The sequence below is a fragment of the Paramormyrops kingsleyae genome, chromosome 17, assembly GCF_048594095.1.
Source record: "Paramormyrops kingsleyae isolate MSU_618 chromosome 17, PKINGS_0.4, whole genome shotgun sequence".
NCBI classification, from domain to species: domain Eukaryota; kingdom Metazoa; phylum Chordata; class Actinopteri; order Osteoglossiformes; family Mormyridae; genus Paramormyrops; species Paramormyrops kingsleyae.
The window spans coordinates 3333298-3357210 of record NC_132813.1 but is presented as its reverse complement, the minus strand read 5'-3'; the positions used below and the strand labels follow the sequence as shown (position 1 = coordinate 3357210).

At 50.7% G+C, this 23913-nt stretch overlaps 4 protein-coding genes across 4 annotated transcripts; 3 read left to right on the top strand and 1 right to left on the bottom strand.

Annotated features, from left to right (window-relative positions):
- Positions 1–94: 94 nt before the first annotated feature.
- On the top strand, positions 95–4826 carry LOC111850664 (extracellular calcium-sensing receptor-like). The gene is made up of 6 exons (XM_072701303.1): positions 95–268; positions 398–686; positions 1888–2715; positions 2855–3079; positions 3729–3852; positions 3925–4826. The coding sequence occupies exons 1-6, from the start codon at positions 213–215 to the stop codon at positions 4824–4826; spliced, it is 2424 nt and encodes an 807-aa protein (XP_072557404.1). The 5' UTR covers positions 95–212.
- A 2635-nt stretch (positions 4827–7461) lies between these two features.
- Positions 7462–11489, top strand: LOC111833924 (extracellular calcium-sensing receptor-like). Its single transcript, XM_023792669.2, has 6 exons — positions 7462–7574; positions 7964–8258; positions 8549–9346; positions 9941–10162; positions 10312–10435; positions 10576–11489. Exons 1-6 carry the CDS (start codon positions 7516–7518, stop codon positions 11487–11489), a joined length of 2412 nt encoding a protein of 803 aa, XP_023648437.2. The 5' UTR covers positions 7462–7515.
- Positions 11490–12384: 895 nt separating this feature from the next.
- Positions 12385–17382, bottom strand: LOC111833925 (extracellular calcium-sensing receptor-like). The gene is made up of 6 exons (XM_023792670.2): positions 17078–17382; positions 16676–16970; positions 14990–15820; positions 13736–13963; positions 13438–13561; positions 12385–13274 (listed from the first exon to the last, which is right to left on the bottom strand). The coding sequence occupies exons 1-6, from the start codon at positions 17380–17382 to the stop codon at positions 12385–12387; spliced, it is 2673 nt and encodes an 890-aa protein (XP_023648438.2).
- A 374-nt stretch (positions 17383–17756) lies between these two features.
- Positions 17757–23135, top strand: LOC111833923 (extracellular calcium-sensing receptor-like). The gene is made up of 7 exons (XM_023792668.2): positions 17757–17791; positions 18676–18852; positions 19266–19557; positions 19916–20725; positions 21096–21323; positions 21806–21929; positions 22225–23135. Exons 1-7 carry the CDS (start codon positions 17757–17759, stop codon positions 23133–23135), a joined length of 2577 nt encoding a protein of 858 aa, XP_023648436.2.
- The last annotated feature ends 778 nt before the right edge of the window (positions 23136–23913 follow it).

The following is a 23913-nucleotide window of genomic DNA, read 5'->3' as shown; positions in this document are numbered from 1 at the left end:
CTCTGGCTCTGCCCACCCCCAATGTGGCACCAGCCTGTCAGAAGATGGCTCTTCTGCTCATGTGGTCCCTATTTAACCACGTTTATGTCTTCGGGTTCGCCAGCATCACCCAAACTCCAGCCTACAGCTGCTCTCTGCAGGGCCCCTTTGAACCAAACTTCTTAGCTGATGGAGATTACATCATTGGGGGCATTTTCCCTCTGCACTACGTCATGGATATGCCAGACCTGAACTGTACTTACAAGCCGTCGCCCACACAGTGTCATGGGTAAGTTTCATTCCCTGATTCTTGACTTTCTTTGTCAAAGCTTGATGCTGACGTTTCCCTGGGAAACACAGGTGACGTTTTGCGCAGCTGCAATTTCAAAGGCGACTTCTGTTGTCGATCTCTCCGCAGGTTTGACCCCAGGGCTTTCCGCTGGTCTCAAAGTTTGAGGTTCGCTGTGGAGGAGATCAACCGGAGTCAGCACCTGCTACCCAACCACACCCTGGGCTACAAGATCCTTGACTCCTGTGCATATCCATTGACCGGACAGCGGGCAGCCCTGGCTATGCTGAATGGACCTAGTGAAACCCAGAGCGCCATGTGTTCTGGTCCATCTCCTCTTCTGGCTGTGGTTGGAGAATCAGGCTCCGCACAGTCGATCATTGTCTCTAGGATCCTGCAGCCTTTTCGCATTCCAATGGTGAGCATTTATGTTGGCCGCCTGAACTGCCCTACAAAGACATGACACGGTACCTAAGCCCACACTGAAACTGAGAAAAGGGACGTCAGAGCTGTCCACCCATATGTGTATTAAGCAGGGATGTGATTTCTTCAAAACTGAGCATAGATGAACTAAGATATTCTCTTACAACATAAAACAAAGCCTAAGAGATCCCATTTCAGCCATAACTCATGCAGGATAAAATATACATTTACACTGTTTTGCATTTGTATGGCAGAGTATTTGGAGCAGAAAACATGCTCAGATTTGTTGCTTGGTTACATGCCTGCTTCCCACAATGTGTAAGGCAGAAAATAAATGCCAAAGTCATCAGACTGCTGTTAAGCCTATTTGTAAGAGCAGGCGTGCTGTGATAATATGGGATGCAGCTGCCAGCCAAAGCGTAACACATCCTGCAGCTGAGCTTGATTCCCTGCTGCCTTGGGTTCTATTGTGTGTGTGAGACATGACCGGGTCTCCCTCCCCCTCTCGTCGCTCTACAGCACCAATTACTGTTTCCATGTGTCAGCAGCACGGAGTCAACCAGCCAGTGCGCTCCTCCAAACGCGTATTGTCCTTGGGTACAGCTTGTGGTCTGTAGAGTGAAAAGCAGAGGGTGGTGGGCCGTTCACCCGTCTGCGGAGGTGTCAGTCTGCACCACCTCTGACTTCTCAAGGGCTTGTGTGTTGAGGGGAAGTGCTGTAATTAATCATTTATACTGTTTTCTAAAAATCGAATGCAAGCCAGACGCCCACTGAAGTAATGAATCAATATTTCACTGAGAAAAAAAACACAGACAGTTGATAAATCCTGTAACATGTATCAGTGTGTCTGCAATCCAGACACTGGACTGGTCCCGCAACGGACAGTTTGATCACATCAATCTGGATGCAATTTGATCATATCACAGAAAATGTTTTTCTGCGTAATTTTGGAATTTATCAGTGATACACACTTAGATAAGGTTCAAAATTCTGGAACTGCTGTTTGGGTTGTACAAGTGTTTCTTCATCTTACTCAGGTAGATATCCATCATACACATCTTTCATGTGACACATCCAGTGTTTGTGCTGTCAGAAGTATCCAGAACATCAAAAGCTAAAATTCTAAAAGCTAAGCTACTTTTAACTTCCCCCTTATTCCCAAAAGTATGCATTGCATTTTCTTCTGCTGTTTTCAGATAAGTTATTTTTCCTCCTGTGCTTGCCTGAGCAATAGGAGAGAGTTCCCCACATTCTTCCGAGTGATACCTAGCGATGACTACCAAGTGAAGGCTATTGCTCAGCTCCTGCAGCACTTTGGATGGACGTGGGTGGGAGTGCTTAACGGGGACCATGCATATGGCAGGTTCGCCTTGCAAGGGCTCAGGAGGGAGCTGGCAAACACAACCGTCTGCATCGCCTATCACGTCATGATTCCCTTGCTCTACACCAGGCAGAGAGCCCTGGAAATTCTGGATGTGATGAGGCATTCTACTGCAAAAGTGGTCGTGGCTTTCTCTGCTGAAGGAGAGCTCACACCATTCCTGAAGGAGTACATGGAACAGAACATCACTGGCATCCAGTGGATCGCCAGTGAAGCCTGGGTAACAGCCTCCCTCTTTGCCGGCAGTGAGTTCTACCCATACTTGGGTGGCACCATTGGGTTTTCCATCCGCCAAGGGATGGTCCCTGGGCTCGGAGACTACCTGCTGACTGTGAACCCGCTGAGGTACCCCAATAACTCCCTAGTGCAGGAGCTGTGGGCCGCTTTGCACGGTTGCTCCATGCAGCCTCCAGCCGACAGGAGCCCGGTCTCCCCAGAGCTGCCCTCCTGCACGGGGTCGGAGCCCCTCCTGAAACAGCACTCTGCCTACCTGAACACATCCAGCTTCCGTGTGACCTACAATGTGTATAAGGCTGTGTACGCCATCGCCCACTCCCTCCATAACCTGCTCAGCTGTGAGCTTGGAAAAGGGCCTTTCCAGAACTCATCGTGTGCCAAAACCACCAGCATCTATCCATGGCAGGTAAAACCTAAATTATTCACAAATATATAAGCCAGCTATATTGATTTTGTATATTGAAGTTCCTTTATGCCACTGTTGGAGTGATATATTTTTCCTGAGAATCACTGTTTTTCACGTCTGTCTTGTGTATGTTTAAAAGCTTCAACAGTATCTTCAAGACGTCTCTTTCACCATCTCTGGAGAAAAGGTGAACTTTGATGAGAATGGTGACGCCATCCCATCCTATGATCTAATCAACTGGCAACAGGGTACAGCCGGAAATATAGAGTTTGTCAAAGTGGGCATGTTTGATGGCTCAAGGGATGCTGGGAAGGAGCTGTTCATCCAGGACGAGGCCATCGTGTGGACGGGCCAGCAGAGCGAGGCAAGCTGCACACACTGTGTATTTCAATACATGCGATGCCATCTTTTGAGCTTCTGTAGGGTGAGGTGGAGGTAAGTGCCTCTCTTTTCATTTAATATGGATCTTTCCTGTGAGCACATCTTTTACAAGTAAAAGTAAACCTTTCTTTCAAAAGTTTCAAACGAATTAAGAGTCAAAATCAAATAACCTCGGGGTCCCCCGGCCAGGACGTCTTCAGGTCAACTTGAGCTATTTTTTGAGCTGAAACAGAAACAAGAGGGAACAAAAAAACAGTGTCATGCTAATCAGGAGCTGTGATGCCACCTGGGATGCCTGCTGTGCAGGGGGTGAGGGTGGTGGCATGAAGGCCCATTGTTTTTTATGCTCTGCGGAAAATGAGACCTCAATGTGTGCCAGATTTGATAATGAATTACAAACAGTATAGTACTGTCTCGTGGGCTAGTACTTTGAGACCTCTGCTATAAGTCAAAGAAAATCTGCGATACACAACAAGTGCGTACGTAAAACTTCCAGGAGTTATCTCTTAAATTCAGTTCTGCTCATATGAGAATGTAATGCATGTAGTATCTCAGTGTGTCTCTTGCTTTCTTATCCTCACGGTGAGCAGTGATGGGCAGATCTGGACACTCTACATCTGTTCATATTCCAGGTGCTGCTGTCTGTGTGCAGTGACAGCTGTGCTGCAGGTAACAGGAAGGCTTTCCGTCGCGGGGAGCCTCTGTGCTGCTTTGACTGTGTACCATGTGACAGCGGCAAGATTAGTAATCAGACAGGTAAGACTGATACTAATCCTTAAATTATTATGCTTTAAACCTAAAATCACATTGATACATCTCCCCTTTCAGATTCAATAGACTGCACACCTTGTCCTGAGGACTACTGGTCCAACGCAGCCAGGACAGAATGCATACTAAAGGCAGTTGAGTTCCTCTCCCATGATGCAATGGGGCTGGCCCTGACTGTGATTTCCATAGTGGGATCTTGCCTCACCGCCGCTGTACTGTCAGTATTCAAACACCACAGAAACACTCCCATCGTTCGGGTCAACAACTCAGAGCTGAGTTACTTCATCCTCCTCTCTCTAGTCCTGTGCTTCCTGTGCGCCCTACTGTTTGTCGGAGAGCCCACACCGTGGTCCTGCATGCTGCGTCACACTGCCTTCAGCATCACCTTCTCCCTCTGCATCTCCTGCATCCTGGGAAAGACTCTGGTAGTGTTGGCAGCTTTTACAGCAACCAGGCCTGGGAACAACATCATGAAGTGGCTGGGACCCAAACAACAGAGAGTGATCATCTTCAGCTGCACCTTGGTGCAGGTCGTCATCTGTGCCGTGTGGCTGGCTGCCGCTCCACCGTTCCCCTTCAAAAACACTCAGTACAGCAGGTCCAAGATCATCCTGGAGTGCAGTGTAGGTTCTAGCTTGGCCTTCTGGTGCGTTCTGGGCTACATCGGCCTCCTAGCCTGCCTGTGCTTTGTCCTGGCCTTTCTCGCTCGCAAACTGCCGGGCAATTTCAATGAGGCGAAGTACATCACCTTCAGCATGCTTATCTTCTGCGCCGTGTGGCTCGCCTTCATTCCTGCGTACGTCAGCTCGCCTGGAAAGTTCACAGTGGCCGTGGAAATCTTTGCTATCCTAGCCTCTAGTTTTGGTCTCCTGTTTTGTTTGTTTGCTCCAAAATGTTACATAATTTTATTAAAACCAGAAAGAAACACTAAACAGTATCTCATGGGAAAAGGTAAGTCATGATGTCATAGTCTGGAGAAACAGGAAGAAGATGATAGTGAAACGAGTCAGGACCCTGTGCTTTCAGACAGATGATGTGACCCAAACAGAACCTTCTCAGATTCAGACTAAAGCTGCTGTTTTGCCCCCTTCCTAAACAAATGTCAACACACTATGCAACAAAATATTAAAGAATCTAATTTAATTATGGAAATAGGCCAGAACGTCTCCAAGATCTGTTCTTAGTTTTTTTTTTTTTGACATGGCATCCATTCAAATGCACTTTTCAGCTCATTGCGTATTCTTGGTCATTAAACCTTCTTGTACATCTACAGATTCTTAAGAATAAATTTTATGATAAAAATAAAAACAAATTCAACCCTGTGTGCAGTGTGTACATTTGTTTGCACTATTCTAACGTTTTTACTTTATATCATACTGTTTGCTTAAATAACTTGAAATCAGGCATGAGGACTCAAGTCACAAACCTGATGACTCAACTTGGCAAAACTGATGGAAAGAATAGGACTTCACTTGGACTTGAGAGTAATGACTCGAGACTTGGACTCGACTATGACTCAAGAAGGCTTGAGATTATAGTCTCCCTCCTGTGTACCATAATGTTATTTTTATAATTTCAGGGTATATTAATTCTCTGCTGTTTGCATTTTCATTTGGTGTTCTTTTTCACAGTTGCAGCCTTTATTACTGATTTATTATTATACAGAGTAAAGATTATCTATAATAAGCAAGACAGCGCAGTTATGAGAAAGCATAATAAAATACTCTGTTTAAACCAGCTGTGGGGTGTTCTGTTGTGGCTTTTCAGCTAGGTGGGTAATACTGTACAGCTTTTTCATTTCATGCTGAAAGATCAAAGTATGAAGTACGTGGAATTTGTTGACAAACCAGAGTAAACATCGATTATTAAATTTCCCAAATCTGAAAGTGGAGTCAGCTGTTCGAAATGATACAGTAATCTTTCAGCATAATTTAAATTCCCCCGAATACCACTGATGTTTAACAACTATGCTTTAAAAGGAAAAATGTTTTTTTTTTTTGTCCGTGGTGTGTGATTTTTCAACATTGCATAAAAATAAAAAAAAAAACAACAATTAATGACATGCACTGCAGGTCAGAAACACGGCTAACATGTCTGTAAATTTCCTTTGCATGAACTGTGTATGTCAGGTGCCTGAAGCGAGGCGGACAGGCCGCCAATCGAATCATTCCACATGACTGGACTGCGTGTAGCTGCTGTCCCAGAGTGGTTGCTTTTAGAAAGGCGTCCCCCCCCTGCGCACACCTCCCTGGGGGTGGGGGTGGAGCCAGACATATACACAGTGATGCTCAGAAAAACGTCTCCATTGACCTGACAGCACTCGTAACCAGCTATGCATGTGTGTGTGTGTGTGTGTGGGGGGGGGGGGGGGGGGGTAGTTGAGGGTGTTTATCGCTAAGCTCCTTACAAGACCCACATAAACCTCATTTTAAAATATCACCACGGCCACAGGCCGGACTTCCTGTTCCAAAGGGCCCAGAGGAGGTTATGTGCTAACAGGTAGGGAACGGAGATCCTAGGACGCGAAGGCATGCTGTGTCGTCCCCGATATGTCCTCAGACACGCTGCGGCCCCCCTGAACAAGGCCAAAGGCGCGTATACCATTAGGAGTCTGTGTCCCCTTACCTACAATAATCATTTTTATCCGTCCATCCATTCATGCATCGATCTATCTTCCAAACACTTATCCATGACAGCATCAAGGGAACTCATCAAGCAAAGATTAACGTATGACTAACTGTATGGTGGGTATGAACAAGAAACATTATTTGGTGTGCATGTCTCTGGCTGTGTGTGTGTGTGCGTGTCTGTGTGTGTGTGTGTGTGCGTGTCTGTGTGTATACAGAAACGCTGTCTAGATCCAGTGCATAACTTAATGAGCAAATCTTAAATCTGTTTTGAGATCTGTTTAAATTTTATTTTGACACTCATTAAGTTATTTTATGACTGTGGTACCTGGCATGTGTTTTATTAAAATCGTGTTCCCACACAGATTTGTTGAAGATCGGAGATGTCCTTTAATTTGAATAGTTTTTTCAGGAACCACCACTGAGCTGTGAAAAATCCTTTTACAAAAGCAGATCTGTGTTGGGCAGAACTGTGAGGGTATGATTGAATTGTGCTTTGGTGTATGTGGCTGAATGTGTGTGTGTGTGTACAGGTGTGTGGGGCCGTGTGTGTACAGGTGTATCTGTGAGAATCTGTGTTTGTGCTTCCAAACTATTCCTGGAATTGTAAGTCAGTTGCTGAAAAATCCCCAGTAAATGACAAGCTGATTCCCCTAATGACTCGGACACCACGTCACCCACAGGCAGCCCCGGAGCCACGCCCCAGCACATCCCTCGCCGAAGGGAAACACCCTCCAGTTGGCCTCCCCTTCCCAGCTCCCAGCGGGAGGGCGCATGGTGCGGAGGGGGATATTTAACCCTGGGTTCCGAACAGGCTCTGGCTTTACTGAGGCAGAAGTTCGGCATGGGCGGGCACTTGATGTGGACTGCCGTTCTGCTGGTCCTGCTGACAGTCGGGCTCCCCGGCACCCCCAGAGGAGCCACGCCAGACCTCCGCTGCATGCTGCTGGATCACTCCGGACCTGCTGCACTCTCCAGGCCTGGAGACTTTGTGATCGGGGGCGTTTTCTCCCTGCACTACTACATGCTCTCTGTGGAGAACAACTATACCCACCTGCCAGAACCTCTCCGGTGCCGGGGAAGGTGAGTGAGGAACTGGGTCCTGTTAGTTCAGCTATAGGTCAGTAAGGAACCAGGTTCTGGTTCAGCTGTAGGTCACTGAGGAACCAGGTTCTGTTGGTTTAGCTGTAGGTCAGTGAAGAACCAGGTTCTGTTGGTCCAGCTGTAGGTCAGTGAGGAACCGGGTTCTGCTGGTCCGGCTGTAGGTAAGTGAGGAACTGGGGTCTGCTGGTTCGGCTGTAGGTCAGTGAGGAACAGGTTCTGCTAGTTCAGCTGAAGGTTAACTGCTAGGGACTGGTGTAATGAGTTGGTCACTGTCATCAAGATGCTGGGTCACTGTCTTTAATTTGAAAGGCAAAGAGATGACAGTCTTCCTTAAGGGTCTCTAGACGTGTTGGTGATCTGTCCTCCAGCCTGGACTTCAGAGAGCTGCGCTTCGCCCGCGCCATGGCGTTCGCTATCGAAGAGATCAACAACTGCTCAGACCTGCTGCCGGGGATCATGTTGGGCTACCAGATCCACGACTCCTGCTCCTCCGTCTCAGTGGCCACCAGGGCCGCCTTCCAGCTGGCTAATGGGCGCGACCCATACTTCTCTCCAGGCGCCCCATGCTCCTCGTCAGCCACCATCACCGCGGTCGTGGGAGAGTCGGGCTCCACGCCGTCCATCGCTATGTCACGAGTGCTCGGCCCCTTCGGGATCCCTCAGGTCGGGCGGCTCAAGCGACACGGAGCTCAGCCCTTCACATATCATTTATACAGAGAATACTGGCTGTCATGAGTTTGTTTTTGCGGTAATGTCAGAGATGGGTGGTAGATATTAGGCAGGGAAATACAATCCTTCATGGCCAGATTCACTCATTATAGGTAAAAAACCTTGTGTTTGAGCACAGACACATGGCGATCTCATGCCGCTGATTAGTCACTGGTGTCACTCCACTGGTCCATGGATGAATTCATCTGTCTCTCCCCCTCCATCTTTCCTGTCCTGCTCTACAGGTGAGCCACTATGCCACCTGTGCTTGCCTTAGCGACAAGCAGCAGTACCCCACCTTCTCCCGCACCATCCCCAGCGACTATTTCCAGGCTGCAGCTCTGGCCCAGCTGGTAAAGCACTACGGCTGGATGTGGATCGGTGCAGTGCGCAGTGACTCTGACTACGGCAACAGCGGAATGGCGGCCTTCCTGAAGGCGGCCCGGGCGGAGGGCATCTGCGTGGAGTACTCTGAGGCCTTCTACAGAACCAACCCCAGGGCCCGTGTGCGCCGTGTGGCCGAGGTCATCCGTGGTTCCACCGCCCGGGTGGTGGTGGCGTTCGTCGCCCCCGGCGACATGCTGGTGCTCCTGGCTGAGCTGGAGCAGTTGGCCCCGCCCCCTCTGCAGTGGGTCGGCAGCGAATCGTGGGTCACTGACCCAGGGCTGGTCCGCTTCAGCATGTGCGTTGGTGCCGTGGGCTTTGGTATCCGGCGCGCCGTTATCCCAGGACTACGAGACTTTCTTATGGACCTGAACGCCGCCCAGGCGTCCGAATCGCCCCTTCTGACGGAGTTCTGGGAGACGGCTTTCGGCTGCCACCTGCCGGGGGTGTCAGGGAGCCCCGAGCAGAGGCCGTGTAATGGGAGTGAGAGCCTCCAGGGGCTGAAGAACTCCTACACGGACACGTCCCAGCTCCGCATCACCAACATGGTATATAAGGCCGTGTATGCGGTGGCCCACGCCCTCCACGGCCTCATCTGCACCGACCGAGCGGGGTCTCCCGCTCACTGTGACAGGGACATGCCGCTCCAGATGATCCAGGTGAAACACCCTAGTTCCAGATCATTGCTGAATATCAGCAGGAGTTTTCCATTTGAACCTGAACCCAGTTTTTAAAGATGTATCGCTAGAACGCAGCTAGAGAACCAAGATTTGTTTTAAAAGCCCGCTTCACTGATCTGAGAATTCCTGCAGGAAGTAATGCAAGGTCCCCCAACATTTCAATGGTGGACATGTGACATCGAAGGTTCCCACTCACTATACTAACACTGAGGTATCTGGCAGGCTGACAAAAACAATGAGTTCATAAGCCCGTTTCTGGGTCAATTCAGTCCTTCTTACTCGTTTTATAAGCTAAGCCTAATAAGCCTAGTTTTGATGGCCTGGCTTTCAATTTTTCCTCAAAAACAAAAAGGGCAACAAGTATAAAAGAAGTATCATTACATGCAATTATCTATATCCTTCAAATGAATTGAGTTTTAGAGTTCACACATCATCTCTGTTTTGAGTTCTTATTTCAGAATCACCTGTAAATAGAATGAGCAAGTGTTTGTTTGGGATTATGGTTATTTTTATTATGGAAAGTTGGTTGAAGATCCTGGCCCCAGGATCTGACGTCATTATCGCCCCCTTCAGGTTTTGCGGCAGATCCGGAAGGTGAATTTCACCCTGAACGGGAACCGCGTTTCCTTTGATGCCAACGGGGACCCGGTAGCCACATACGAGCTGGTTAACTGGCAGGTGGGGGAGAGCGGGCGAGTCGAGTTTGTCACCGTGGGCTACTACGACGCGTCTGCACCCGAGGGCCAGGTCTTTGTGATGCACAGGAACATCACCTGGGCAGGCGGACAAACGCAGGTGCGTATCTCAACCTCCATCGCGCGTCAGGGGGATTTAATGTGGGTTGAAACTGGAAGACCTGAGAGGCCGTCTGTGAGGCCGTTGAGCTTCTTCAGGACCTGCACCATGAGCTGCTGTTCCGTCTGGGCTTTTTGTGTCCCTGCCAGGTGCCAGTGTCAGTGTGCAGTGAGAGCTGTCCCCCAGGAACCCGCAAGGCCGTGCAGAGAGGAAGGCCTGTCTGCTGCTACGACTGTGTACCCTGTGCTGAGGGGGAGATCAGCAACGCTACAGGTGCTCATCACTGCCACACAGGGGCCGATTTCCATTACTACACCTCAATGCTCACATCATCTGCCTTTTTCCTTTACCTTGCTATCCATCAAATCCCATATTATTCATGACAAATAGTTGTTATACTGCCCTCCCCCCAGACTCCTTGGACTGTCTCATCTGCCCAGCTGAATCCTGGCCAAACCCCAAGCGAGACAGATGTATGCACAAGCTCATCGAGTTCCTGTCGTTCGACGAGATCCTGGGAGCGATCCTGGCCACGAGCTCTGTGGCTGGGGCTGGCCTTTCTGTCGCCATAGCAGCCGTCTTCTACAGACACAAGGACACGCCCATCGTCAGGGCCAATAACTCTGAGCTGAGCTTCCTGCTGCTCTTTTCCCTGACCCTGTGTTTCCTCTGCTCACTCACGTTCATCGGCCGACCCTCTCACTGGTCCTGTATGCTGCGCCACACGGCGTTTGGGATCACCTTTGTCCTCTGCATCTCTTGTGTTCTGGGGAAAACAATAGTGGTGTTAATGGCCTTCAGGGCTACACTCCCAGGCAGTAATGTCATGAAATGGTTTGGACCTGTACAACAAAGGCTCAGTGTGGTCTTCTTTACATTTATACAAGTATTAATATGTGTTTTATGGCTGAGCCTGTCACCCCCATTTCCCATTAAAAACTTGTCACATTATAAAGAGAAAATTATACTTGAATGTAGTCTAGGATCTAATGGTGCCTTCTGGGCTGTGCTGGGGTACATTGGTCTCCTCTCTGCCCTGTGCTTTGTACTGGCTTTTCTGGCCAGGAAGCTGCCTGACAACTTCAATGAAGCCAAATTCATCACCTTCAGCATGATCATATTCTGTGCCGTCTGGATCACCTTTATCCCAGCCTATGTCAGCTCACCTGGGAAGTTCACTGTGGCTGTCGAGATATTTGCCATTTTAGCTTCCAGTTTAGGTCTGATCGTGTGTATATTTGCTCCCAAATTTTTTATAATATTGTTTAGGCCAGAGAAGAACACAAAGAAACACATGATGGGGAAAGTTCCTTCCAAGGCCCTCTGAAGCATTGCTTCGCATAAAAATGCCATGTATACATGTGTATGATTCCTGCAGTTTTCTATATAATAAGCTAATAGTAATTGAGAATCACCAACAAGCCTCATTTCCAAATAAACCACCTGAATGTTTATGAACATGTATGAGCGCCTGAGTCTCAGGGTACAGGTGCTTGTGTACTGCTCAATGCAAATCCCATACTAATCACACAATATTGTGGTTTTAATCATTCTTTATTATACAATTACAAGCAATACATGTTTATTATCATTATTTACTCTTGTTTAATATGCTTAATTTTAAACATCCTTCTAATAAAGAAATTAAAGACTATCTCTCCCTTTACATTGTGTTCCATCTGTTTAACAAACTTGCCACAGTAAAAGCCCAATTTCAGTGATACAATCACACACTTCATAAACCAGATAGACAGCTATTCTGTGTTAAGGAAAACTAACAAATGCTCTAAACTAAACAAATTGTTTTTGGCAAAACTTTTAGGGGGCATAAATAATGTAGTAGTACACTCTTACTTAATGGATTAATTAATCAGTAGCTAAGTGTTAGCTATGTACTGATCCCATGTTCGTTCATCATTAATCAACCATGACAGTTCATGTATTTCATTCTGTTACTATATTTGATCATGATTTATACTTGAGTAGAAACTGAGTTATTAACTTACATGTGCCCCTTCAAGTAAAGTGTTACCTTGTTTTCTTTGGTGTAAAATTCTGGCAACACACTAGTCTTATAAGAAACTTATGCATGGTATCAGTTTGTCAGAATATGCATTGTCATAGTTTCTTCTGCAACCTACAGTATTAATACCATGACATTTAGCCATATTCAGTTTTGAGATATTTGACTTCCATATGATGTCATCTCCTGCCTGGAGGCCCTACTTGCTCACCATGCCTTTCTTGATGTTCTTCTCAGGTTTGAGCAAGATGATAAAACATTTAGGCAGGAAAATGCAGAGCAAGAGGCTGAAGCTGGATGCCAGGATGGCGAAGATCTCCACGGCAACGGTGTATTTGCCCGGAGAGCTGAGGTGGGCAGGGATGAAGGAGATCCATACGGCGAAGAAGATGAGCATGCTAAAGGTGATGAGTTTGGCCTCGTTGAAGGTATCTGGCAACTTCCTGCCCAGGAAGGCAAGGCCAAAACAGATGCAGGACAGCAGCCCGATGTAGCCTAGCACCAGGTAAAGGATTGCACCATCCTGGCACTCCAGAATGATCCGTCCGGCTTGGTAGGACGTGTTCTTAATGGGTGAAGGTGGATCCCAGGTCAGCCAGGACACACACAGAACCACCTGGACGGCTGTACAGGAGAAGATGAGCGCCCTCTGCTGGGTGGGCCCAAAAAGCCGCACAGCATTGGATCCGGGTATGGTGGACCAGAACGCCACCAGCACCACCATGGTCTTGGCCAAGATGCAGGAGATGCAGAGAACGAAGGCGACGCCGAAAGTGGCCTGCCGCGCCCAGCAGGACCAGGGCGAAGGCCGGCCGATGAAGAGAGGGGCACACAGGAAGCAGAGCGCCAGCGATGCCAGCAGCAGGAAGCTCAGCTCCGAGTTGTTGGCGCGTACGATTGGCGTGTCCCGGAATCGGTAGAAGATGCCCGTGACTACCAGCGTCACGGTCACCCCGAGGACCGACAGCAAGGCTAGAACAACGCCCAAGATGTCCTGGAAGGACAGGAACTCCTCCAGCATGGGCAAACAGGCCACCCTGTCTGGGTCCGACCAGTGGTACTGAGGGCACTTCATGCACTCTGTGGAGCCTGTGGAGGAGAACAGGCATGTTTAAAGGAACTTGAGAGACGTTATGCACTTAACTGACACCTGACCAAAGGAAGCTGTGTGTATCCTCTCTAACTGGTGAATCCTATTGGGGCACGCAGCCCACTCATCGCCAAACCCTATGCTGTGTATGGGACACATTACCTGTTTGGTTGCTGACCTCTCCATCGGCACAGGGGAGGCAGTCAAAGCAACAGATGGGCTCCCGGGGTCGTGAGGCCTGCCTGGTCCCAGGGGGACAGCTGTGGCTGCACTCGGAGATGGGAACCTGCAGGGGGCAGGCAGGAGTCACACCCGTACTGCTAAATGGCTTCAACGGGGGTTGCAAAGGGCAGCCACCTTGCGGAATAAAGATATTCTATCAGCTTGTTTCTGCTGACTCACTCAGAGTCATCCTCCACCAGGACTCCCCAGAACACCTGTGTGCTTCACCATGACCCACCTGCGTCTCTCCCCCCGTCCACACGATGGTGGACTGGTCCATCCTGAGCTGTTCCCCCACTGGAGCAGAGGCATCAAAGGTCCCCACAGTCTTGAACGTGATGATCCCCCTGCTGTCCCTCTGCCAGTTGACGATGTCGTACAGGGGAACGGGCTCCCCGCCGCTGTCAAAATAAACCTTCTCCCCAAACCTGGTGGTGAAATTCACTCTCTTCAGGTAGGAGAGCAACTGGAAAGAGCACCAGAGATGAACATGTCCTCACGTCAGGGGTGCAACCAGGACAGGTCTAACTGTGGTGTGTGTGTATGTGTGTGTGTGTGGTTACATAGGAAGCAGCATTTTAAAACAGGGCATTTAAAGAAAATAAAACACTTCAACTAAGGCATTTTAGTTGTGTTTGTATTTTGGTCATGGTTACTGTAATTTAAAAATCCATGTGTGAGTAGCCAGTTAAAATATGTGCTTTAACATTTAACCTTATGATTTTATCCATAACAACTTACAGGGAAGTACAGGGAAGACTTACAGTTTGTCATGCGAACTCCCAGGAATCTGAAGCCACAAGCCTTTAATAAATAACACGATGCTCTACTTGCTGAGCTACAGCAGTGATGACACAGCAACCGCAAACACACTGAACAGCATTCAGTTATGCTCAGACGATCTCTCTCTCTCTCACACACAAGCACACACTCACACACGTTTGTATTCACGTCTTTGTAGGGACTCTCCATTCATTTCTATGGGCAAAAACCCTAATCCCAACAACCTTAACCCCATCCCAGCCCTAACCTTAACCATAAGTAACCACACAAAACACAAGACTTTTGGCATTTTTAGTTTTTTGATTGCAGATTGAGAAATTGAGTTTCCCCTTGTGAGGACTGAAAAAAAGTCGTCCCCACAACATCAAAGCAACAAGTTTTTATCACATTGTGGGAACATTTGGTCCCCACAATGTAATATATACATCACACAAACACATACACACACACACACATTCCTTCAAACATCTGTCTGATGTGACTGTGATGTAAAGGGATGCATATATTCTGGAGTTTCAGCACAGTCTGGGGAGGGGGGGGGGCGGTCAGCAGCGCACTCTCGTTGTCCCTTCACAGACACAAGTAACCCCCCCCCAAAAAAAAATAAAAAATAAAAAATGTCCTCACAAGACCAGAATAACAGGTTTTTATCACATTGTAATATACAATGTAATATATACAAAACCCTCAGTGACAAACACACATCCACCTGTCGTGGCTGGAGTGGCAGCAGGGCCCCGCAGCTCCTGCTCCCTGCTCCGTCCCCAGGGCCGTCGCAGCACAGCAGGCGGTGCAGAGCGTGAGCGATGGCGTACACGGCCTTGTACACATTGTAGGAGACCCTCAGCTGCGACACGTCTGAGTACACGCTGTTCCTGCCTCTCACATCCTCGGCGCCACTGCAAGACGGCTGGTTGGACCCCGGGGCCTCATCAGCGCCCCCAGTGAAGTCCAGCCTACAGCCGAAGAGCTCTTCCCAGAAGGCGTTGACGAAGACGGAGTTGGGTGCAGGCGAGGGCCGCACGCGAAGGAGGAAGTCACCCAGGGCTGGCATGGAGGCTTTCCGGAAAGCGAAGCCCAGCGTCCCGGCCAGCGTGTCCCGGAACTGTGGCCCGGAGAGCAGGCTGGCCGTCACCCAGGCCTCACTGGCGATCCACTGGCGGCCCGTCAGGTTTCGGCGTGCCACCTCACTCAGCAGCCCATAGAGCTGGCCCTCGGTGGAGAAGGCCAGGATGACGCGGGCGCTGGAGGCCTCCAGGGCATCGGCCACATGGGCCAGTCGCTCAGGGTTCTCCGCCTTGGGCAGCGTGGCATAGAATGCCAGGCAGCCACCCCGCTCCGCTAGCTGCTCCCGGAACGCCTGGATCCCGTAGCGGCTGTAGTCGTCCTCCGTGCCGATGGCACCCACCCATCGCCATCCGAAGTGTGCCACCAGCTGGACGAGCCCCCGCACCTGGAAGAGGTCGCTGGGCACCGTGCGCAGGAAGGAGGGGAACTGCCGTTTGTCCTTTAGGCACTCACACGTGGCAAAGTAACTGACCTAAGGCACAAACTGGCAAGAGTTAGACGAGGCTGCCGGAACCTTCCGGAACAGTATGCAGAAATAGACTCTTTTAACACAGACATCACATCACTTTAAGGTATATACTGTACTGTATGTATATATATATTAATTAGCCAAACATGACGTACCAGTGGTCAAGTCAAAAAGTTACTGGAAACATGGTGGAACCTTTGGGAGAGTTTTTGAAATGGTTAAGCTGGCTCACTTTAGCAGACAAGATTTAGACCAACATGTAGATCATTTTAACATCATTTCCTATGACTTTTGTAGATTACTGGTTACACCCCTGAGACATGCCTCACCCTACGGAACGACACACCCCTGTGCAGATGGACACTTCACTCCTTCAAAGTCCATAAATCCATTAAACCCAGGTCCCACAGAGCTAATGGACGGCACCCCGATGTCGAGTTAAGCGTGTTGAATGGTGATGCGCGCACCCCCTTCATTAGTGCTGTTTTTCGTGTCTTGGGGCTCACAGCGAGGTACCGCTGCTCCCCTCTTTGCCGTGACTAACAGGGTGGAGGCTGCTCTCCATCGTCGATATTCATGGGCAGCGCAGGAAATGACACACGACACCCTATCACTTTTTACCTTGCACGCTGCGCCGTGATGCCAGATTGCATCTCTTTGCACACTTCTGTCAGCTATGGAAGCCAGTCTTCCTTCTCCCACGTGAGACACCGACTCACTCCACAGGAGTAATTTCACAGCCAAATAAAAGCCATTAACCTCACACACTGCCGTTCATGTTTTTAGGTGACATTTTACCCCCCTAGTCCCTCACGTGCACCAGGATACACATCAAGCTCCGTTTACACACGCACTAACCAGTGGGATGTCAAAGGGGCCGAGGGTATGTGCGACGGCCCGGGTCGGTGATGACGACGCTAGGCCGATTATAGCCGGCACAGGGGCTCCGGTCAGGCAGGGGCGGTCAGCGTCCGCCCACCCTGACGAGCCATTGACCAGCGACAGTGCCCCCCGCAGGCCTGTATGGACATGATCGCAGCTGTCGAGGATCCGGTAACCCAGCTGGATGCCGGGAAGCAGGTCGGGGTCTCTGTTGATCTCCTCGATGGCAAACACCATGGTCTGGAGCCACCGAAATGCCCGGAAGTCAAAGCTGGGTGAGGGAGCAAAACAGGACCTTACCCCAGAGCTTGGGTATCTCTCCGAACGTCACTGCAGGTACCTCGGGGCATCCCTCAGCTTGGTGCGGGGGCTACTCACCCCGAGCACTGGCCCGGTCGGGGTCTCTTAGTGAAGGGCAGCTCTGGCTCGGACACGACGATGTGCAGGGGGAACAGCCCCCCAATCAAGATGTCTCCAGCTGCCTCCTGAGCCGGCAGCACGAAGTCACCCAGGCGGGTGCACCAGCCGGGCGTCCCGGTGTCTGTGGTGGCAGCAGCCAGCAGGAGGGCCACCGCAGCGGCACCGCGGGCGAGCATGTTGGAGCGAGAAGCTGCGAGACGGGAGACTCCCATCCGCCGCCTGCAATGGGTCTGCAGCTCCGGCAGCCGTCCTATATGTCCCATTATGTCCGGCTGAGTGCACCTGCCTGTAATGGCGAAGGGGGCCCCCAGGGGGCAACGACGGGGCCAGAGGTCCTGCAGGCGTACACAACACCCGTGTGACGTCACACCTCCTCACCGACACACCACATGCCATGTTCTCACCCCAAGGAGGGGGTCCCTGTTTTTTATCTTCCCAACACAGACTGGGATTGTCTGTAAGTGCTAATCAGTTTCACATATAATTTATATCACCGCTGAAAATGAATTAATTTACTTAATTACATCTGAGGCCTCCGACATCAAAAGCCGTGTAATATTGGGTGTAATCATGTGCCTGAGCTTTTAATGATGCATAACGGCTTCATATCGAAAAGATGGAGAACATTAGCGACGCTATGGTGACCCACGAGGCCCACTTGTCACTCATGATGTGGGACAGACAGGTCTCATTTACAAAGACACAGTCGTGCTGTTTTTTATATACGATGGAGAGCTGGAAGGCCATTTAAACAGGACGGGTTTACTGCCTGGTGTTAGGTGGGGGGGGGGGGGGGGGGGTGTGTATTTCTGATATGATGATCACAGAAAGATTGGGGCTGGTATTGCGATAAAACAGTTAAGGCAATGGGGGGGGTCCCTGAACTCAGGCAGTATGATTAGTGCTGGGGTGTAAAGTGACTCACTGGTGCCCCTAAAAGGCTCTTCGATTATTTTATTCTCTCTACTGAGCTACAGAGAGCAGTGGGATTGTTGTCTGTGGCCCAATAGCACCACCTACAGTCAAGCTGCCTCCCAGCACTGGCAAACGTCCCTGAAGCCTGGTGATGGATCCAGCCACAGTTACTCCAAGTGCCCAGCAGAGGGCGACATCCTCCCTGCCTGCGGGCTCCGAATGTAACTTTGCGGGGGCACAGCTGAGCCACAAGACAGAATGCAGAGAATCACAGACAGACTGACATGAACACAACTGGCAACAAAACGTCTGTCTCATCCGTTTATCTCAAACTAATCAAATGTCATTAATTGCTCACTAGTGAAAGTGATAATGTCAGCGTGTTCCTTTAGCGATAACAATACGCAGTAAATATGCCATGCCGGAAAGCTGTTAAAGCTGCGATGGAATATTAAGAAGTCGCTACTCTGCCCGGTGATGCACAGCCAGACAGCAGGGGGCGATGTCACGGCCGAGGCAAGGCCGCCGTCCCCTGGGAAGGTCATGCCGGCTGCCTATAAAGACGGGAGAGGCCATGCAGGACCAGAGCTGGCAGCGGCCATGCAGAGCTCCGTGCTGCTGTGTCTCTGTCTCCAGCTGAGCCTGTCGGCAGCCTCTGCGGCCCCCCCTGCCACCTGTCGGCCGTGGGGGCGGTTCCGGCTGAATGGGCTGCGGCGGCCGGGCGACGTGGTTTTCGGGGGCCTTTTTGAGGTGCACTTCCTCACCGTGTTCCCGGAGCTGTCCTTCACCTCGGAGCCAGAGCAACCCAGATGCGAGCGGTGAGTGGATGAGCTACGGACGGATGGACAGGTGGACGGATGGACAGACACTGGCAGATTTCTCGTTCGCTAAGACAGCTCTGTTCTGGACACTGGAAGCACTCGCCACCGGCCAGTGAAATGGTCCCTCTTTTGACAGACTGTTTCCTCTGTTTTTGACAGACATTGGTCTTCCTCTAGGTGACTGGCATCGTTCGGATGAATGTAGAATCAGTGTATGCGATCCGGTGCCCCAGGATATGCAGACTCTCTCCCAGGGAACCCTGAGGTTCTTTGCTTTCATGGGTACAAATGTCCTGCTGACTAAACTGGCACCGTCAGCAGTCACAGGTGCCATTATTTGTGGTGGGCTGACTGCCCACAGCACAGAGCCTGATTATAATGGTGCAATTTTCCCATCCCTCCTCTGCCAGGCTGGACCCTGCCGGTTTCCAGGTTGCTCAGACCATGGCTTTCGCAATCGAGGAGATCAACCGGGACCCGAATTTCCTGCCCAACATCACCCTAGGTTACGATCTCTATGACAACTGCGTGAAGCTGGGCGTGGCTTTCCGGGCCGCGATGGCGCTGGTCAGCGGCGCCAGGGAGACGTTCCCGGAAACGGGCTGCGCGGGCTCGCCGCCAGTGCTGGGCATCGTGGGGGACCCTGGCTCCACCCACTCCATCGCCATCTCCAGGGTGCTGGGTCTGTTCCGTGTGCCTCTGGTATGAACTCGGCGGAGGGACGCCGGTATAATATCAGTTAACTCCCCTGTCAAATGCTGCCGAGTCTTTGATGAGATGGCGGTAATTAGCAGCGCTCAGTCTGAACAAAAGCCAGAAAGATTCGGCCGGGGACGTCTTTGATTTGCCCATAAAAATAATTCCATGTCTCCAGGGTTGTGGCCCTGGCTCTGCGCCTCTGCCATGTTTCTGCTTTTTTTACGCTTCGCCATCCAGAATAAGCACCATTGTGATCCTAGTTGAACCCTAATGCTGTTCACAACATGCTTGACTTGGTTCTCTTCTTCTTCCTCTGTATGATATGTTTTTGTCAGGCTCTGATTTATTCCTACCCCTCCAGGTGAGTTATTTCGCAACCTGCTCGTGTCTAAGCAACAGGAGGGAGTACCCATCCTTCTTCAGGACCATCCCCAGCGACGCCTTCCAGGTCAGAGCCATGGTGCAGATCCTGCAGAGGTATAACTGGACCTGGGTAGGCCTGGTGGTCAGCGATGACGACTATGGGCTGTATGCAGCCCGGGCTTTCCGTGAGGAAGTGGCCCGCTTTGGCTGTGTGGCGTTCCATGAGACTCTGCCACGGGACAACAGCCGGGTCGAGGTGAAGCGGATTGTGGCGGTTGTGTTGCAGTCCACGGCACGTGTGATCGTGGTCTTCTCCACGGAGGCCTACTTGCTGCCACTAGCCGAGGAGCTGGTCGTGCAGCGGGTGACGGGGCGCCAGTGGATCGCCAGCGAGGCCTGGGCCACCTCGCCCGTCTTCCACACCCCACAACTGCTGCCCTTCCTGGGCGGGACACTGGGCATCGCCATCCGCCGTGGTGAGATCCCGGGGCTCCGCGACTTCCTGCTCCGCCTCCATCCTGATGGCACCCCAGACAACAACATGGTGGACATGTTCTGGGAGGAGGTGTTCAGTTGCAGGTTCGAGCGAAGCAGAGTGGCCGGCGGGCGCGTCTGCACGGGACAGGAGGACCTGGCGAGCATAGAAACGGCGTACAGTGACGTGTCAGACCTCAGGGCGCCGTACAATGTGTACAAAGCCGTGTATGCACTAGCGCACGCGCTACACGACCTGCTGCGCTGCGAGCCGGGGAGGGGGCCCTTTGCAGGACATGCCTGCGCTCAGCTGAACACTTTACAGCCCTGGCAGGTAGGCAGGCTGCAGAAGGCTATAGATTCACACTCCTGCACTCTGTGAAGGAATATATAGATTCACACACGTGCACTCTGTGAAGGAGATTACAGATTCACACATGCACTCTGTGAAGGATATTACAGATTCACACGTGCATTCTGTGAAGGATATTACAGATTCACACACGTGCCCTCTGTGAAGGATATTACACACTCACACACGTGCAATCTGTGAAAGAGATTACAGATTCACACGATTGCACTCTGAGATGCTCACACTCCCCTTTGAAGTTCTCATCCTATATTGGATGAATGATACGTTTTGAAAGTTTTCTTGCCTGTCTGAGATGCTAATGGGATTCTCTAATCATTGGCCACTTCTGCAGCTGGCGTACTATTTGGAGAGGGTGAACTTCACCACACGCTTTGGGGACAGAGTCTCATTTGACGAGAATGGAGACGCCCTGGCCATCTACGACGTGATGAACTGGCAAAAGGGTCCTGATGGGGCCATTAAGCTTGTCACCGTCGGTGTCTTTGACGAGTCCTCCCCTGAGGGCCAGACGCTCAGGCTGGCCGAGGACAAAATCTTTTGGAATTTTGAAATGAACACGGTGAGTTCACCCCCCTGACGCAGACAACAGCAGAGTTACCTTCTGATTTGGGATTCACTCTCTGTGTATAATTACTGTGTTTGCCAGATTTGTTTCTTCTGTTTATGAGAATGAAGTGTTTAATTTATTGTGAATTTATTATGAGCTGTTGTGAGCCCTAGTGACGAGCTGAGCCGTAAATGAAGGCCTAATGTGTTCACGGCCTGTCCCATTGTGCCTGTACTGGGGCAGTTACCAAGGTAACAAGGAGGAAATTCACATTACAAGCCAATTCTGGAAGGCATGGTGGTTCCCAGTTCAGATAATAATCTCAGTTCAGCAAATGAAAGATACAGGACAACAAAAGACAGATGGTTTCATGGACCCAGTGGACGCAGTCCCCCCCCCCCCCCCCCCTTCACCACCATCACCTGCACAATTGCCATCAAAAGCCAGACTTTCTCTCATGCTGTCAGTCTCTGTCGTTCTCCCCATTCCTCCAGGCACCAAGATCGGTCTGCAGTGAATCTTGCCCCCCAGGGACAAGGTTAGCCATCAGGAAGGGTGAACCAGTCTGCTGCTTCGACTGCCTGCCCTGCGCAGACGGCGAGATCAGCAACACCACAGGTCAGAAGAAAAACTAGCATACCAGAGAGCACCAGGACAGAGAGACATGAAATCAGCAAATAGCACAACACTTATAAGCTAAAGTTTCCCACTCCATACGTTCCACAGTCCCTCTATTCAACATTTTCATTACAATTTGTACAATTAATAAATAATTGGGTTTTTGTGACTTGCAGATGACAAGATCTGGTGATTAAGTAACTTCAGTTTACTTCCTGATAATGAGAGATGGCAGTTGTGCACCTCCTTCTCCTGCTGTAACTCCTGTAACTCCTGCACTCTGTCTCCCTTCCAGACTCCAGCGAGTGCTTCAGGTGTCCTTCGGACTTCTGGTCCAACAGAGAGCGAGACCGCTGTCTGCCGAAGCCCATCGAGTTCCTGTCCTTCGGGGAGCCCCTGGGGGTGTGCCTGACCGCCGCCTCGCTGCTGGGGGCGTGCGTGTGCATGGCCGTGCTCTCTGTATTCGCTCGGCACCGTCACACGCCTGTAGTGCGCGCCAACAACTCGGAGCTGAGCTTCCTGCTGCTGGCGTCGCTGGCGCTCTGCTTCCTCTGCGCCCTGCTCTTCATCGGCCGGCCGCAGGACTGGACCTGCCAACTGCGCCACGTGGTCTTCGGCCTGGCCTTCGCCCTCTGCATCTCCTGCATCCTGGTCAAGACCATCGTAGTGGTCATGGCGTTTCGCGCCACGCTGCCGGGCGGCGACCTCATGAAGTGGTTTGGAGCAGCACAGCAGAGAGGGACTGTGGTGATCTGCACTGCTGTCCAGGCAACCATCTGCATGGCGTGGCTCATCACCACTCCCCCAGTACCTTTCAAAAACACGCGGTACCAGAACTCCCGGATCATCTTCGAGTGTGCCGTGGGTTCAGTGTCGGGCTTTGGCTGCGTCCTGGGCTACATCGGTCTTCTAGCCGCCGTCTGCTTCCTGCTGGCCTTCCTGGCCAGGAAGCTGCCCGACAACTTCAACGAGGCCAAATTCATCACCTTCAGCATGATCATCTTCTGCGCCGTCTGGATCACCTTCGTGCCCGCCTACGTCAGCTCGCCGGGGAAGTACTCAGACGCTGTGGAGGTCTTCGCCATCCTGGCCTCCAGCTTTGGCCTCTTAGTGGCCATATTCATGCCAAAGTGCTACATCATCCTGCTTCATCCTGAGGAGAACACCAAGAAAGCCATGATGAGTCGAGCTCCTCACAAGAAGTAGACAAGCTGCCCAAATTCTCAGATATTCCGCAGACATTATGATCTTTAGATACATTATTCTGTGGGCCATAGTAGCCCAATTGCTCATGAGCCCCTTGTGCCTAATTATTATTATTGTCATTTTGTTATTGTTTTTATTATTGTTTTAGGAACATGTTCAAAATGTCAGTCAGTGATTACTCCTAAATAAATGCACTGATGGCATTCCTATGACATGAGGTCACCTTGTCTCCTTTGCATTGTGTGGGGTGGGGGTGGGGGTGGGGGTTGGTGGTGGGGGTGGGGGGGGCTTGCCGTCCCCTTGGCCTACATCGTGCCACTAGCCGGGATCTCGTGCCCCGACTGATACGGCTCCCGCGCCCTCGTTTCTGGCGTTGTGTCGAGTCACAGAAATGGCAGAGAAAAATGACAGAGAACCCCACACAGCAAACCGCGTTTGTGAATCTGAGCTCCTGCTAGTTAGAATACAAACAAAAGGCTTCAGAGTGTGTCAGTCTGCTGAAGCTGCATTGCCATTTCACCAGTCAGCCTCACCATCGCTCTCTGCATCTTCACACTGTTTCATCATCTCCCTGTATTAGCAATGGGAAAGCCTAGTGTTTATAGTATAGTGATATTTATTCAGCTCTGTGAGGAAATTGTCTTTTCAGTGATCTCATCTTGCTCTCCATGAGACACACAAACAAGTGAGGGTCACAGTACTGGGGGTCACAGTACAGGGTCAGCCAGCGTGCAGCGTCCCTGGAGAGAATGGGGGCTAAGGGCCCATTGGTGACATC